A 16,426-nucleotide genomic window follows, 5' to 3' on the forward strand; every position below is an offset into this window, starting at 1 on the left:
ACATTTAAAGCCTTCTCCAACCTCTTCTATTTCTGCCCCAATCAGCCCCCTCTAATGCAATCCTAATCATTAGTTCTGAATCAGACTGCTTTTAACAATCAGGTACAGTAATGTACTTACTCCACTTCCACTTGCCTTATCTTTTTTTTTTTTTCACTTGCTTTATCTTTTTTGAAGAATACTTCTCTCAAAATCTAAAAAAAGGAAACCACGACCAGGGATTAAGTGTCCATAATATCTATTTTTATTACGAAAACATTAAATTTTGACACATTGCTTCATTTGCTTTTTAAAAATCTATTATCTGACTTAAATCTATTCAGCAAAAATGCCAATAAATTACATAAATCATAGTTTGGGTCTTTTTAAAACTAGGAACATAATATGTTTTATGATAATCAAACAACAATACTAAATCTGAGTTGCGTGAGTGGTTAACTTGTATTTTAACATTTAGCTTAAAACCAAAACCAACCACATGCTAATACACTGCTGCAAAAGTTTCTCAGCAACGCTCTCCTCATGGCTGTGTCAGTGTCCTTCACTGAGGCACAGAATGCAGGTTATCAGGTGTCAAGGCACTCATTCTAAACGGTCCGGTCCTGCTCACCTCAGGAGTAGCACTGGATGGAGGGCTGATGGTATATACTAGCCCCCCACCTCCTGCTCACACTATCTTGCCTTTGAATAACTTCATTTCTTTAAAAGGAAATCATTAGCTAAGAACTCCAATACTGAATTTAGAAACAGTGATCCCAATACACATTAAATCTAATGTGTTAATAGTTAAAGTGAAAATAGACAAATACAGAACTTATGTAAACAACCAATGAACTAAGGCAAACGGCATTGCCATCATATGCCTTAAAATGGTGTATTTTTGGTGTCTGGAGTTCTTTAAAAATTATACTTTGGGAAAGCTCAGATGAATTTCAATAAAAGATGTGTGTTCTGCATAAAGTTAGAGTTTTAAGGGTTTTCAACATGGGTGGTGTTGTTTAAAAAAATACATTGATAGTCTTATTAGTGAACGTTTCCCACTTGGTTTAAGTTTTATTGTGGAGGCAAACCAAAGCACTCTCTTAAGACTTCATGTTCAAAGTTACGATTAGATCCCTATCATTCCTAGAAAATTTAAAGCTAGTTATCACCCTGGCTCTTGTCATCATCTTCATCTTCATCATCCTCATCATCTTGGTCTATGGATTCAAGTTCATCCTCTTCTTCCTCCTAATCAGAAAATACACATTTAACATTATGAAGATTTCTCACTTCACATTCAATACATAATATATCTACTGATAAATTCTTTAATCTAGTAAGTATACTAGATTACACACTATCTGATTTTCTTGCTTTAATGCTTAAGGATCCTGCAATTCATTCATTCATTCTTTTAAAATTTTTTATTGTTTAAACTATTACATAAGTATCCTTTCCCCCCAGTTGTCCTCTCTCTGGCCACTCTGTCATTTTTAATATGAAACAAGACATATAGGTTAACTGGCCGACAGATGGCTATAACTCTCACCTGAACCAAAGTCAAAACAGAATGGCACATTTGGGTGATAAGAGTCTTGTTATGACAGGAACAATCAAATCAATTCACTCTCTAGGCTCAAAGCCCAAAAGAGAACAGTTAACAAATGCTGAAAACTGTGCACAATCTGCATCTTAAGTCAACTCGGTGAACACCATGTAGATGATGCTGAATTCATGTACCTAACGTATCTATGCCTGTATTCTAGATATATAGGTATATTTCCATGGTACAATATAATTTTTAAAAATACATTATAAAGAAAGATAATATATAAGATTTTGGGAAACATTTCAATCTTACTGGATGACCGAGTTCCTTGAGTTTATCCTTTAATGACAATATTTTCTGATCCTGATCAGCCAACAGCACCAAGAGATCATCCTGTTCTTTTTTAGAATCTTTAATGTTCACCTCTAGCTGGTTTTTCTCATTTTGTAAAATGACAATGGTACTGTTAGATGAGTCCAGCTGCTCTTTAATAGAAGTTCTTTCCTCAGACAGAGCTTTAATTTCATTCTAGGAAAAGAAAGGTGAAAATCACGAATCTAAAATTAGTATTAACTCTCCTAAGGTTTTTAATAAGTAGATTCTTTCTATGATAAATCACTGTATCTGTCCAATATGAGGAGTTTAAGGGTAGAGGTTTTTTTGTTTGTTTTGTTTTTAAATTTTATTTATTGATTTTAGAGAGAGAGAAGGGAGAGGGAGAAGGAGAGAGGGAGAGAGGGAAGAGGGAGAGGGAGAGGGAGAGGGAGAGGGAGAGGGAGAGGAAGAGGGAGAGGGAGAGGGAGAGACATCGGTTTGTTGGTCCACTTATTTATGCACTCATTGGTTGCTTCTTGTATGTGCCCTGACCAGGGATCAAATCCGAAACCTTGGTGGATTGGGACGACACTCTGAGCAACCTGGCCAGGGTAATAGAACACTTAAAACATACATTCATGCAGTAACATGAGAATTTATGTTAGGTTATACATCAAAGATGGTTACTGTGAAAAATACAGTTTAACATCAAAAAAATATTTTTAATCAGTTATTCCTCAATAAATCCTAAGAGACAATAACATTTCAGATAATCAGAGGAATAAATACACAAAATTTTATAGAAGAAGCCTGGTTAGCATCAGAATTAGAACTAAAGTTTTTTTTATAAAATATATTTTATTGATTTTTTACAGAGAGGAAGGGAGAGGGATAGAGAGCTAGAAACATCGATCAGCTGCCTCCTGCACACCCCCCACCAGGGATGTGCCCGCAACCAATGTACATGCCCTTGACCGGAATCGAACCTGGGACCCTTGAGTCCGCAGGCCGACGCTCTATCCACTGAGCCAAACCGGTTTCGGCTAAAGTTTTTTTTAAAAAAAACTTTTATCCCAACTTTATACATACAATTAAAAGCAGAAAAAATAGCTTCAAATAAAACCAATGGCTTAAAAATAATTTGACCATTATCCAAAAGGCGTAATTACACATTATTTTCCTTTTTTTTCCTGCATACCTTTTATTTTTTTTACTATTACCTCATTCCTTTCCTTGTATTATTTATTCTGGTTTCCATGTCACACAACAGGCTGCAGGATTTCATGTGCCTGTGTTCTTTGGCCTATGAAAAGCTTACATGTGGCTTGTGTATTAGCCAAACTTGTATTCCTGCTTCTTATTGTGATTAGAGATTGATAAGAAAACTATTTTCACTTTCAAAGTACATTCTGATGTATTCTTACTTTATATATTTGGTACAATTATTTGAAAAGGCATTAAAAAAATCTTCATTTGTGCTATTTTGGGTAACAGAATAGAAAGATTGTAAGATAACATTACACCTCATTAGCTTTCTTCTTAAATCTAAGGATTTGAGAAATTAAGTGAAAGAAACTCTAATTTCCTGGAGTTCATTTCATATAATATGCAGTAAACCAAAGCCAACCTTTAACTCTTTAGTTTCTTGTAATAATGCCGACAGCCTTCCTTCTACATCAGTAGTTTTTGCAGCTATTGCAGCTTCACTCTCTCCTGATACAGGAACTGATTGTGCCTGAAAGTAGAAATTAGGGAAAAAACAGTTTCTTTAAAGTTACGATCAATATGAAACCCCAATGATGTAATTTTATTTTAAAATTTTATTTCCAATAACAGAAAATATAATTCCCTCACATATTTACAGGAATAAAGTGCTCTCCCTAGAAAGATGAGTGATCTACAGTCAAGTAGAAGACAAGAGTGGTGGGGCACCAAATTTCAGCAGAGGATGAGGAAGGCTGGGTTAAGTTGCCTCAAGGTCACACCAGGAAAGCAATCAACAAGACAGCTCTCACGTAGCTATAACATAGCATTTAATAGCAGGGAATATTTTTCAAAGCCATTTCCTCATAAAATTCCTGCAAGTTTAGATGACACTGTCATCTCAGAGAGATAGGTGGGAACACTGAGTTGAATGCCATTAACTGGTGAAATGTAAGTATCTTCTTAAGAGCTATAGGAAGTATTCTTAAATCAATTTTTCAGTCTTTCCTCACCTCTTTTTCTATAAAATACTGGGAAGTGAGGTGCTGGTGTAGCAAATATCTGAAAATGTGTAAAGGACTTTAGAATTGGTAGAATCTAGAAGAGTTTTGAGGTGCATGTTAGACAAAGCCTACATTACCTTGAAGAGACTGTTGGCAGGAATATGGTCATTAAAGGCAATTCTGGTCAGGGCTCAGAAAGAAAAAAGGAGAGCTGCAGAGAAAGCTCCCATGGTCAAAGAGAAAATGAGTATCATCATGAGCAGAACGCTGATAGAAATATAGATGTTAAAGTGGTTTTGACTGAGGTCTGAGATGGAAATCAGGAAAGTGGAGGACAAGCAATTCTTGTTATAAAGTGACAAAGAACTTGGCTAAGTTATGTCTAGTGTTCTGTGGAAAGTAGAATTTTTAAGTGATGAACGTGGACATTTAGCTGAGGAGATTCCTAAACAAAGTGTCAAAGGCGTGGTCTAGTTCCTTGCTGCTTATAATAAAATGTGAAAGGAGAGAGAAACTGAAGAAGGAATTGTTAAACAAAAGTTAATGAGAATTTGAAAATTTAGAAAATCATCAGCCTATCTCTATTGCAATAAATGACAAGGCATGTTCTGGTGAAACATCAAGGGGGTGGCTGGACAACCATTTGTAAAGAGGCTGCATGTGTGACTCATGGATTGAATCAACCACTCAGCAGAAGCTAGAATAGAGAGGTGGTTATCCAGGAAGGATCCAGGAGGGCCTTCTTGTCCGATGGCTTGGACCCCTGAGAATTGCATGGGTTCTCAAGAAGGTTTCTCATAATTTTATACTAGCAGTAAACCTGCTAATAACTTGGACTGAAGGTACAGAGACAGGATAAAATACAAAATATCAGCCAAATGAACCAGTAAGTATCTGATTAAATTGACTGGGTGAGTCTAACTATAATATTTAGGCTGCCACCATGGACAAGAAGTCGATGTGACTAGAACTCTGGCTAAAGGGAAGGTACTTTTTGACAAATTTGCTTCTTTTCCACAGTGGTTGAGAAACAACATCTTAACCTTGTGTTTACTATTTTTTAGGAGAAAAAAATTTAACTAACTTACAAATGCTTCTGTTTTCTGTAACAGCTCCTGCTTTTCTGTCTGTAGTTTGGTAATCTCCACAGATTTTGAGTTTAACTGAGACTTTAATGTTGCCAGTTCCTAAGAGAGAAAAAACAGTTGAGATGTAAACTTAAATGGCATTAATTTCATCAAGGAAATGTCTATTTTCAGGACATACACACAAGTTTACCTCCTGTTTTTTTCTTTTCAATTCTAAAAACCAATATTTTTTTTGGACAGAAAGGTTTAAATAGCCAATACACTTAATGAAGCAATTATCATGGTCAATATTGTATGGATTAGGCATAAGATTTTATATCTTCATATTTGTAGCTTATAAACATAATTATGTTCTCCTTAATTGTTAGTTCACTAATAATCTACATATAATCTGGTGAGATGCTGAGATCTGTTAAAAAGAGCACCATTAAAAAAATTAAAAAACCACAATAACAAGCAAATACCATTACCTTATAATTACAACAGCTTCTGGATTTGCACATGGCTTTCTTCACTATCAGTTTTTGCTTGCATCACACAAAGTAACTCTAGATTAATAGAACTGAAAGGTGGCTACTCTATTACAATTAAAACAAGACAAAAAAGAACTTGGATCAAGCTGGACAATTACCTGTTTTAATTCTGCAATTTGTTCAGAATCTCTAGCTGAAGCTGTTGCTTCATTTGTGTCCGGGGATGTTTGGGAAGATTTCTACAAATAGCATAGAAATAAGCTATGAAATAAATTTAGTCTAAAAAGATAGGAAAAAAACAAAACAAAACAGAACTGTACATGTAGATATTTACCAAAAAAATTCATACCAACATTTTAATTTTTTTTCTTTTTTTTAATCCTCACTTGAGAGAGAGTAAGGGAGAAACATTGATGTGAAAAAGAAACATCGATTGGTTGCCTCCCTTAAGTGCCTCAACCAGGGATCGAACCCATAACCTAGATGTAAGTGCCCTGATAGGGAATCGAACCCTAAACCCTTTGGCATATGGGATGATGCTCCAACCAAATGAGCAACCAGGTCAGGGCCCAACATTTTATTTTGATAAAATTTCAAAATACCACATACTGTCTACAACTTTTTCATAGTTAAATTGCTGACAGTCAATAAGCGAGGAAGCAGTGAAACTTCAGACAGTCTGACACAGCTTATATTCTAAAATCTTAGGATACTTTGGCTCAAGGGATCCCGAAAAAAAAAAAAAAAATCAGGTTAATGAGGATTACTCTTGACTTCTTATTTAAAAATTTTTAACATTTACTTACCAATTTTTCAATCAAAGAGTCCTTTTCAGCCAGCTGGCTTCGTAAAAGTTCCTGATTACTTTTTAAATTTTCTATCTCTTCTCGCAACCTACCAATTTCTTCTGGTTGAATGCCATTCATTTGAGCCCCATCACCGTGAGAACCTTGATGCTGATTGTCTTTTCCTGTTAGACAAGCATAAAATGTGAAAAGCCAGCACAAAACTTAAGTTTTTCATTTTTTGAATTAGAAGATTCAAACATAAATTTAATTTAATTAGTTTGGCAGCACTTTTGTAAGCACATTTCATTTTTGCAAAATAGTGTGTTGATAAAAATAATGAACAAATGATACTTTCAAGGTTTCTGGGAGAAAAGCAGAATAGTCTTATTAAGACTAAACTGCATGGTTTGGTGATTTAAGATAGAAAATTATACTAGTTTCAATTCCAATTCTGCCAATATAAGAGAAAATAAAATCCCTTAAAAAAATGTCCTGAAAGGAATAGCTTTCTATATGGACTAAAATAACTGACAAATTGTCATAAATAAAGGAAGTAAAAGAGGTAATTTTTCTGAAAAATTTAATCACTTTGATATAAATAAACTACATTTCTAAGTAGCTAGCATTCCTATCATAAGCACTATAGGGTGATACTCTTTACAAGAATTTGAGCTCTTACCATGTGCCAGGCACTGAACTAGAATTTTACTAATATTATTTCATTTAATTTCCAAATGACCCAGATGCTATTATCAGCTCAACTTTGTAGACAAGGAAATAAAAAAAATTTAGACCAGTCATCTTTAAAAAAAAAAATAAATATTTTTATTGATTTCAGAGAGAAAGGGAGAGGGAGAAACATCAATGAAGAGAGAGGATCAATGATTGGCTGCCTCCTGCACGCCCCCTACTGGGGATTGAGACCGCAACCCCAGGCATGTGCCCTGACTGGGAATCAAACCTCAACCTCTTGGTTCATAGGTTGACGCTCAACCACTGAGCCACGATGGCCAGGCTAGACCAGTCATTTTAAACTGGTTATACATCAGAATCACCTAGGGATGAGCCTGTAATAATTACTGATGCATGGACCCAAACCTGACAAATTAAATCAGAAACACAGTGAGGTCTCAGAATTGGTGCTATTTATTTTTCAATTAAAATATTTTTTATTTTTCAGCCCTAGCTGGTTTGGCTCAGTAGATAGAGCGTCAGCCTGTGGACTGAAGGGTCCCAGGTTTAATTCTGGTCAACAGCACATGCCCAGGTTGCAGGCTCGATCCCCAGTAGGGGGTGTGTAGGAGGCAGTTGATCAATGATTCTCTCTTATCATTGATGTTTCTATCTTTCTCTCCCTCTCTGAAATCAATAAAAATATATTTTAAAAATAAATAAGTAAAAATAAAATACTTTTTTCTACTTCAATTACAGTTGACATACAATATTATATTAGTTTTAGTGTATAATATAGTGATCAGACATTTATATAACTTACAAAGTGATCACCCCGATAAATCTAGTACCCATCCAACAAGTATTGGTGCTACATAAAAACAAAAACACCCCAAAAAACTCAGGAGATTCTAATGTACACCCAAAGGCTAAAAATCAATGAACCAGAAAATCAAACAGGTACCAAGGAGGCTGAACTTCAAAATCTGATTTACATGTTTATCACAGTGATTGATTTAAGATTAAAGAAAGACTAGTCTACAGAAACAATCTGTTTGACTGTTTGACAACTCTTGGGGACATTGCAACAGTGATGGCCAACTACACGTACCTAGCTGTACTTTAAGAAGATTATACTGATCTTTGTGTTGCTGAATTTGAGATACTTGCTGGGTGACTGCTGTTTGGAGCTGTTCATTTTGACATTTTAATGTAGAAATCTGTTGCTTTAATTCTTCAAGTTGCAGATCCTGTGAAATAAAACATAATTCAAGTGTTGTAAATTCATACCAATTAGCATTAAGAAAGTGAACAAATTAAAAACAAGAGATTACTTTGGGTCAGGATGTTAAAGTACTCAACACTTCCAAAACCATTCAATAGTTAGGCAGTATATGCACCAAGGCCAGTTAACATAAAACCCCACTAATAAGCACTATCATTCATCCTGTAATCTATCTGCAATTATTGGGAGTGGGGAGATCAATTTGAAAAATTCCATTTTATGGTCCATCAAATCATATAAGAAATTTAAACCAAACTACTTAAAAAAGGTAGTATATGTATTATACTTATGCACCTATATTACTTTTCACATTAAAGACAATCATGTAAAAGAACATTTGTAATCTTTAATTTACTGACTATTCATTCATAATTTTCCCATGTTGCTAACACAGTTTCATAATCATAATTTTTTTGTTAATCCTCACCTGAGGATATTTTTCCCACTAATTTTTAAGGAGAGTGGAAGAGACAGGGAGACACATCAACTGGTTGCCTCTTGCGTCTCGACCAACGCCACAGATCAAGCCTGCAACCAAGATACGTGTCCTTGACAGGAATGGAACTCGAGATCCTTCAGTCAGGGGCCAATGCTCTAACCATGGAGCCAAACAGGCTAGGGCCATGATCATAATTTTTAATGCTCACTTAATATCTAATCAGTAGATGCACTATGATTTATATTCAAACACAGAGGCTACTTTCCATTTCTCTAAATGGTAAATTTATTACCATAAATATGTTAGTCCATATAATTGTCCTGAATTTTGGAGAATTTCCTTAGGATGGATTCTCAAATGTCAAAGTGTATATAAACATTTTATAGCTCCTATGCCTATTGCCTAATTGTCAAATAGCATTTTAAATGGTGTAAATATTTAAAAGAAACATTTCTAAAGAAGAGTCATTATAAGTAATTGTGTCAAATCACTCTTCTTCCTCCAAATCAACTGCATTTATCAGCTCCAAGTGTAGGCTATAACATCATATTCCAAGTATTTATTTTCTAGTGCTCTAAAGACATTACATATTTGTACTAAGATATAGATGAAAAATCCTAATAACTATGGGTAGTTTAATAATCCAAATCTGGATCATTCAAGGCTGATTCTAATTTACTGATTTGCTTATAAACTGAAAGGCTCAGACTGAACCATAAATATAACACTACTAGAGGCCAGTGCAAGAATTCATAATGGGTGGGGTCCCCGGCCTGACTGGTGATTTGGGCTGATTTGGGCCGTCTCACCCAGTCCTGATCGGGGCGATGGGGGCTGGCTGGCCGAGGAGCGACCGTGGGAGGGCTCCAGGGTGTGTCCAGCCTGTCTTGCCCAGTCCCGATAGGCCGGACCGCAGCAGCAAGCTAACCTACCAGTCGGAGCATCTGCTCCCTGGTGGTCAGTGCGCATCATAGCGACTGGTCGAGCGGTCGACTGAAAGGTTGACCACTGGGTCGGACATTTAGCATATTAGGCTTTTATATATATAGATTTTTATTCTTTCTTACAATTTCAATCTCAACAATATAGACTATGGGGCAGAAAAGCACACACAGACAGTTGTCATTTAGAGGGCTCCACCCAAGCTCTTACTTGCCACACCTGCCTCAGGCTGTGCACAATGGCAGGAGTGGAGGGCTGCCCCACATGAACTGCCACCAGTGTACTGGAATTTATGACACTGGGATTTTTAACATAAATAATCTCATTTTCCAAATAATACTACAGCACTTTATACGATTCCAATCAAGGTACCAGGATGATCGATTAAATGAAAGAAAAAACTAAGAAACATTTTTAAGGAAAGCAATGGAAGACTGAAGGTGCTCAACACAATGCAAATGGGAGCTTCTCTGGTATCCTGAAAAGAAAATATCAACTGATGACTTTGAAAATGTAATTTCAACTAAATTCATAATTATTCACTCTAATACATCAGCTCCCTTCCTTGTTCCCTTGTTCTATCTAACTCAATATCAGCTATTCATTTGTGTAAGACAGCGATCTAAGGATCATATTTGACCCTTTATGCTTTCCCACACCTGCATCCAATCATTACCAAGTCCTGCCAGTTTTATCTTCCTTAGTTTCCACATTTTTTCAGGTCGACTCTATATCACAAAGTATGAGCTTTAGAGTCCCAGTAACACATGTATCTGAGTTCTGTTCCACCACTCACAGAGTGACCCTGGACAGGTTAAATTCTCTGTTGCAGATTCCTCATTTATGCTAAACTGAAGACATTAACTAATTTGTAGGGATGATGTGAAAATTAAATGAGATTGTGTTTAAAATGTGCTTAGTGATCACCTAGTACCCAGCAAACAAAAACCGGCAGCCATTATCATTATCGTCATCATCAGTGCTCCAATTTCCTTCCCTAGCCCACCACAACTACCTCCTTCTTAAGCTCCCTCCTTCAAGCCTTGCCTCCTTTATATAGGTACCCAATGTTCTATGTATATGCCAGATACATCTCTTGCCTCTTTCTTCTCTCTCCTTTTGCCTAGCTTACTCCTGGTCATCCTTTTAGGGCTCGGCTTCTGTTTTCTCGAAGCCTCTGCTCTTACTTAGATAAATTAGGTGCCTCTCAGTGCTGCCATACAGCTTTGATTATCTCTTATCACTAGACTTAATCCTATATAATAAAACCCTAATATGCAAATTGACCAAAAGGTGGAACGACCGGTCGCTATGACATGCACTGACCAGGGGGCAGATGCTCAACGCAGAAGCTGGGCTCACGGCGGGTGAGTGCGGCGGCAGTGGCGGGAGCCTCTCCTGCCTCTGAGGCAGTGCTAAGGAGCAGTGAGAGGGCGCAGGCTGGGCTGAGGGACCCGCCCCCGGCAGTGCATGAGTGTCATGCACTGGGCCTCTAGTATATTGTAATACACTAGTAGCCCTGCACACGAATCAGTGCGCGAGTAGCTTGCTCCCGCTTGCCTCAGCTGGCCACCCGCCCACCGCCACTGGTAGCTCTCCGTTGCTTGTAGCTAGCTGCCCCTCCCTCCTGGCTCCCCCTGTCCTCTCCCCCTTTCCCCCCCTCATAGCTTGCTGCCCTTCCCCCTCCTGTAGCTTTTCGCCACCCACTTGTAGTTTGCTGCCCCACCCTCCTGCAGATCCATGATCTGGTCCTTACGCCTCAGGGCGTAACAGATAATTAGCATATTCCTCTCTTATTATATAGGATGTGTCATAATAATCTATTTATAGGTTTGTCTCCCCATGAGACTGTGATAGGGAAACATGTCTGATTCATGTCTTTATTCACAACATTCTGCATACTGCTTAAAACAGATGAATACTCAGTTTACTGAATACTCAGATGTTTTTGAATTATTTAGGAAAACAACATGTTTTACTTTCTGTATCCTCTTACATTTGAAATGCCAGGAAAAACTCTTTTCTAAAGTAGAAAAGTATCATTATGTCAGAGAGTGTATTTATCAGTACGCACTTGCTCTCGAATCACATTTTTGTAGTGAGTCACAATACTGTCATGCTGTTCTAATGTTTTCTTCTCTTCTTCTTCCTTTTTATCTTCTTCACTGGACTTATAAATAGCCTTAGTTATCACACCTATAAAAGAAAGCTTATTTAAAATTTGTTTTAAACATTTAAAATACTATGTTATTAAGAATTAATCAGGAAAAACATATGGCCTAACTACATGAGACAGAAACAATCTTTCCAATCTTATTGAAGGCCGAAAACCCTTCAATGGGCTTCATATCAAGAGCTAGGAAAAAACCCCACTTTTAAGCTTACCATAGAATCTGCACATGACCAGAATACACATATACAATATAATCATAGGTACTTTGTAATGAAAGTACCAATATAAAAGTCCTTATCTTACCTTCAAGTTCTTTTACCAGCTTTGTAAACTCATGATCAAATATCATGTATTCTGGACTGGGAAAGTTGGGCTGGGGTTTCTGAGATGCTCTCGAATACAACTCATGTTTGCTAATAAATCCTAGTTTCTCTATGAAATTCTCTTTGCCAATCCTCTTCTCTATTAGTTGTTTTAGTTTCTCTCTAGAGAGATAAATATATTGAGATGCTTAAAAAAAGTCATGACGAAACATAAAAACTTGGTTTACATTATACTTTGGCACAAAAATATTTATCATTTTCTCTTGATAACATTAATAAGTCATTTATTCTAGCACTTTCCCCCTTACTTACTTCATGTAGTTCTCAAGTGAGTTATCATTGAAATAAATAGAAATGCCCAATAGAAGGGCACATAAGCCTTGGACCAACTGCTCTTCCTCTCCAAGATTTTCTGCAATTTGCCCAGTAAGCTGAAATCTTTGTTAAGGAGACTAATGGTTCATAATATCTAGAGCATTTTGTTTTATAATTTGAATTTGACATGTATTTCATGTAAGAGTTCTATAAGAAGTTCTATATACAGTCCTAGTGAACACACACACACACACACACACACTCATACAAACACACACACACACACACACACACACACACACACAGCTTAAGCAAGCACCATAACCACTTTAACAGTTTAAAAAGTTCAAATATAGAAAATTCAAATATTTGGGGCATAGAGCTACTTCAAACTGAGAGGAAGAAATAAAAATGACAATGATAACTACTTATATGTATTTTATACCAATAGAAAGGATACAAAGGGAACATTGGCTGAATTGTGAAGAAAATGAGTTACCGCAATGGGACAGTTACTTAGCCAGGTACAAAGCAACATCAGTAATCCAACTCTTGTCTGTATTTTGCTTCCCTGAAATAGATAAGTCAGCAGAAACTCCATTTTACTTTTTTTTCAAATTTAAATTTGCCCTAAGATCCTTCCCCATTTGCATAAGAACATATTTAACATCTTATAAAAGATGTGTCAGGAATCCAGATTTTAAAAATTGAACAAGAGAATGCATTCTTGTGTCCTCTATGAGCTGTACTGCACAGCAAGAAATGAACAGTAAGGAATCAGAACTGATTCATGTTCTTAAGCATATACTGGGTTATCTAAAATACTATTAGTGGAAAAACCTGGTCTGCTAAGGAGGAAGTGTATGATATAGATGCTTTATAAAATGTATCAATTCTAAGTCACTTTATAAAAAAATTAATTTGCCAGAAAAATATTTGATGTTTCAATTAAAAGTTTAAAAACAAATTTCGAATAAAAGGACAAATTCTACCTCCTTCAAAAAACATAGAGAAAAATACAAAGAAATAATCTTCTGAATTATTTAGTTAAGTTTCATTAAAGAATATATTCTCTAACAGAAAAATAAACAAACCATGTTACAGACTCACTGACAAGATGACAGATAATAAAAAAATCACAAACATAATGAAGGAGAAAAAGATTTATGTTAGTTAGCTAAGTGCCTCAAATCACTAACTACACTGCTGCAAAGTATAATTAAACAATACTGAACACTAACCTATCCATCCAAATTATAGTTTTCTAAATTTTGATACAACAGATTTATATCTGCTTTGTGGGAAATTCTGTTTGCTGATATCATCATCACAGCCAATATTATATTATGTAACCTATTTTTTTTTTTATTAAGAAAAACAAAACTTTTTGAAACAAAATAATGGGTATTATTAGCACAGTAATGTATTACTTTTGGGAGCAATTTCTGGAAATAACCAAAATACAATTATTCAAAGATCTAGAGAACTATGAATTTAAAGTAACAGCCATCACCATGTTTTGAAAAATTTCTAGCATTAAATTTATAATTTAATGAGTCTTGATGTCAATATCTCAGCCTTTCTATAATCTATTTTCCAGTATATTTAATATTTAAACAAATTCAAATTAGACCTCTTCAAATGATTTGCCAAATAAGCATTAATTAGCATGAATTTAATTTTCACATGAATTATTTTTCCTTGCCTCTATTACTTTACTGTGCCCACAATATATCTTCATGTTATGCAAGTAAAGTGAAAAGTTAAAATATATACACTTATTCTCAATTGACTGTGCCTAAGGGCACTTAAAACTAATTTCTCAAGTCATACATTCAAATGTTTTATTGATTTTCTCTGGTTATATATAAAAAGTTTATTATTACTTGGGACACTATTTGTAGGTGCCAAATATACCTATTTCATATATACAAAGGCATCCTATCAAATCACTGACTAATGTCTGAGTAAACAAATGTGCAATTAGATTCAAATTTGAATCTTCTAGAAGTATGCCCTTAGGGTTCTAATTGAAGGATAAGAAGAGCAAAGTCAAACATAACTGAGAGAGAATAGAATATCCCCTTTATTATAGTTACATTTAAATAATATAAAGTACACAGAATGAACATAATTAAAACCGTATAAAACCTAACCTAGGAAAATTTAAAACCATCCCTAAAGAGCACAAAAGTAGACATAAATCAACAGAAAGAAACCATATTTAGATAGAAAAACTCAAGACCATGAATATATTAATTCTATATTAATTTATAAAATTTAGAAAATTAATGTGAACCTAATAAAAATACCAACAGATTTTTTCTTCTGGAACTAAACAAGTTGGCTCTCAAGTTCATATAGAAAAATAGACAAGCAAAAATAACTAGGGAAACTGTAAAAAATAAAAAAGAGAAATGAATACAGCCAGTGGGTTACAGATGGACTTAAAAAATGTTGGAACAACAAGAGAGCTATCTAAATAAGATCAGAGGATCCATATCTCATATCTCATTGAGGAAAGTGGAACAAAGACTTAAATGCAAAAAATTATACCAGAAAGTATGAGATAAAAATATGGTCAAATTCCTTAAAATCTTGAAGTGGTAAAGGCCTTTTAAGTATGGCAAAGTAGAAGCAAGAAAAGGAAAGTGATACAAAAATAAAATAAATCCAAAACAAAGCACTCAGATCAAAAGACAAATGACACCTCAGGAGAAATATTTTTGTAAGTTATCACAGACAAGGGTTGAATTCCTTCATATAAAATAAAGTTCTTATAAACAATAAATTTGATTAATAATCCAATAGCAAAATGGGCAGATAAACTATAAAAAAAAAAGAGTTCACAGAAAAACTTAAACTGGTGTGCAAACATACAGAAAGTGATTCAACATTTTAGTAAGGGAAATGCAGATTAAAACTCAGTGAGATAACATTTTTTACCACCCATCAGATTGGCAAGAATACAAGTTTGACACCATGCTATCTACTGTGGGGAAACAGATAATCTAGTACACTGCAATTTTATTTCCCTTAGCTAGCGGAAGTGTAAAATGGCACCAAATGAAAGAAAAAACCAGGGTGCAGAACAGTGGGTATGCATAAAAAGCATTGAGAGTATAAAAGAAATGGCCTTTACCTGGCAAATCATTTGAATAATAGGAGGCAGGGAACTAGGATAGGGGCCAAGAGTTCTTATTGTATACCTTTCTATATCATTAAAAAAAAAGTTTATTTAAATCATTATTTATTTTTCAATTACAGTTGATATACAATATTATATTAGTTTTGGGTATACATTACAATGATTAGACATTATATGACTTACTAAGTGATCATTCCAATAAATCTAATACTCATCTGACACCATACATTGTTATTAAAATACTAGATGCCCGATGCACGAAGATTCGTGCAGAATGGGCCTTCCTTACCCTGGCTGCTGGCACAGCCTTTGCTCTTTTGATTTCTAAACCATGTATTACCCATTTCAAAAGGACATATATATATATTTAAAGAACTGAAGTTTTAATTCTAAGAGTGGCAGTACGGTATCAGTAAAAAGGACATTTGGTTGGAAACTGGAAGAACCAAATGTTATGTGGGCCCAAATTTCCTCATTTTGTAACAGAGGGAGTTGGATTACATAATCTCATTAAGAGGATACCAGGATTTCTATTCTGACTCTAAAACGCAATAGCTATAAAACCTTACTTAATTCTCTTCCACATCCTTAAACAAGGGCAATAGTTAATACCCATCTTACAGAGTTGTGGAAAGAATTAAATACATGTAAAGAACTTAGAACAGTGTATGGTAAATGCTCTACAAATGTTATAAACTATTATCCTAGTTTCTAGCTCTGCAGTTCT

The 16,426-nt window shown here is 35.2% G+C and overlaps 1 protein-coding gene across 5 annotated transcripts in view; it reads right to left on the minus strand.

Annotated features, from left to right (window-relative positions):
- Positions 1-204: 204 nt before the first annotated feature.
- USO1 (USO1 vesicle transport factor) overlaps positions 205-16,426 on the minus strand; it is a 77,113-nt gene continuing 60,891 nt past the window's right edge. For all 5 annotated transcript variants that reach the window (XM_054728220.1, XM_008143667.3, XM_028148452.2 and 2 more), the window contains 11 exons: positions 13,012-13,122; positions 12,549-12,667; positions 12,217-12,398; positions 11,815-11,936; positions 8,186-8,324; positions 6,421-6,584; positions 5,773-5,853; positions 5,142-5,240; positions 3,474-3,581; positions 1,844-2,059; positions 205-1,230 (listed from right to left, as the gene is read on the minus strand). In XM_054728220.1, the coding sequence (XP_054584195.1) occupies positions 1,141-1,230; positions 1,844-2,059; positions 3,474-3,581; positions 5,142-5,240; positions 5,773-5,853; positions 6,421-6,584; positions 8,186-8,324; positions 11,815-11,936; positions 12,217-12,398; positions 12,549-12,667; positions 13,012-13,122 (1,431 nt within the window). In that variant the 3' untranslated portion in view covers positions 205-1,140. The remainder of the gene's footprint in view (positions 1,231-1,843; positions 2,060-3,473; positions 3,582-5,141; positions 5,241-5,772; positions 5,854-6,420; positions 6,585-8,185; positions 8,325-11,814; positions 11,937-12,216; positions 12,399-12,548; positions 12,668-13,011; positions 13,123-16,426) is intronic.

This window comes from Eptesicus fuscus, chromosome 2 (genome assembly GCF_027574615.1).
Source record: "Eptesicus fuscus isolate TK198812 chromosome 2, DD_ASM_mEF_20220401, whole genome shotgun sequence".
Classification (NCBI taxonomy): Eukaryota; Metazoa; Chordata; class Mammalia; order Chiroptera; family Vespertilionidae; genus Eptesicus; species Eptesicus fuscus.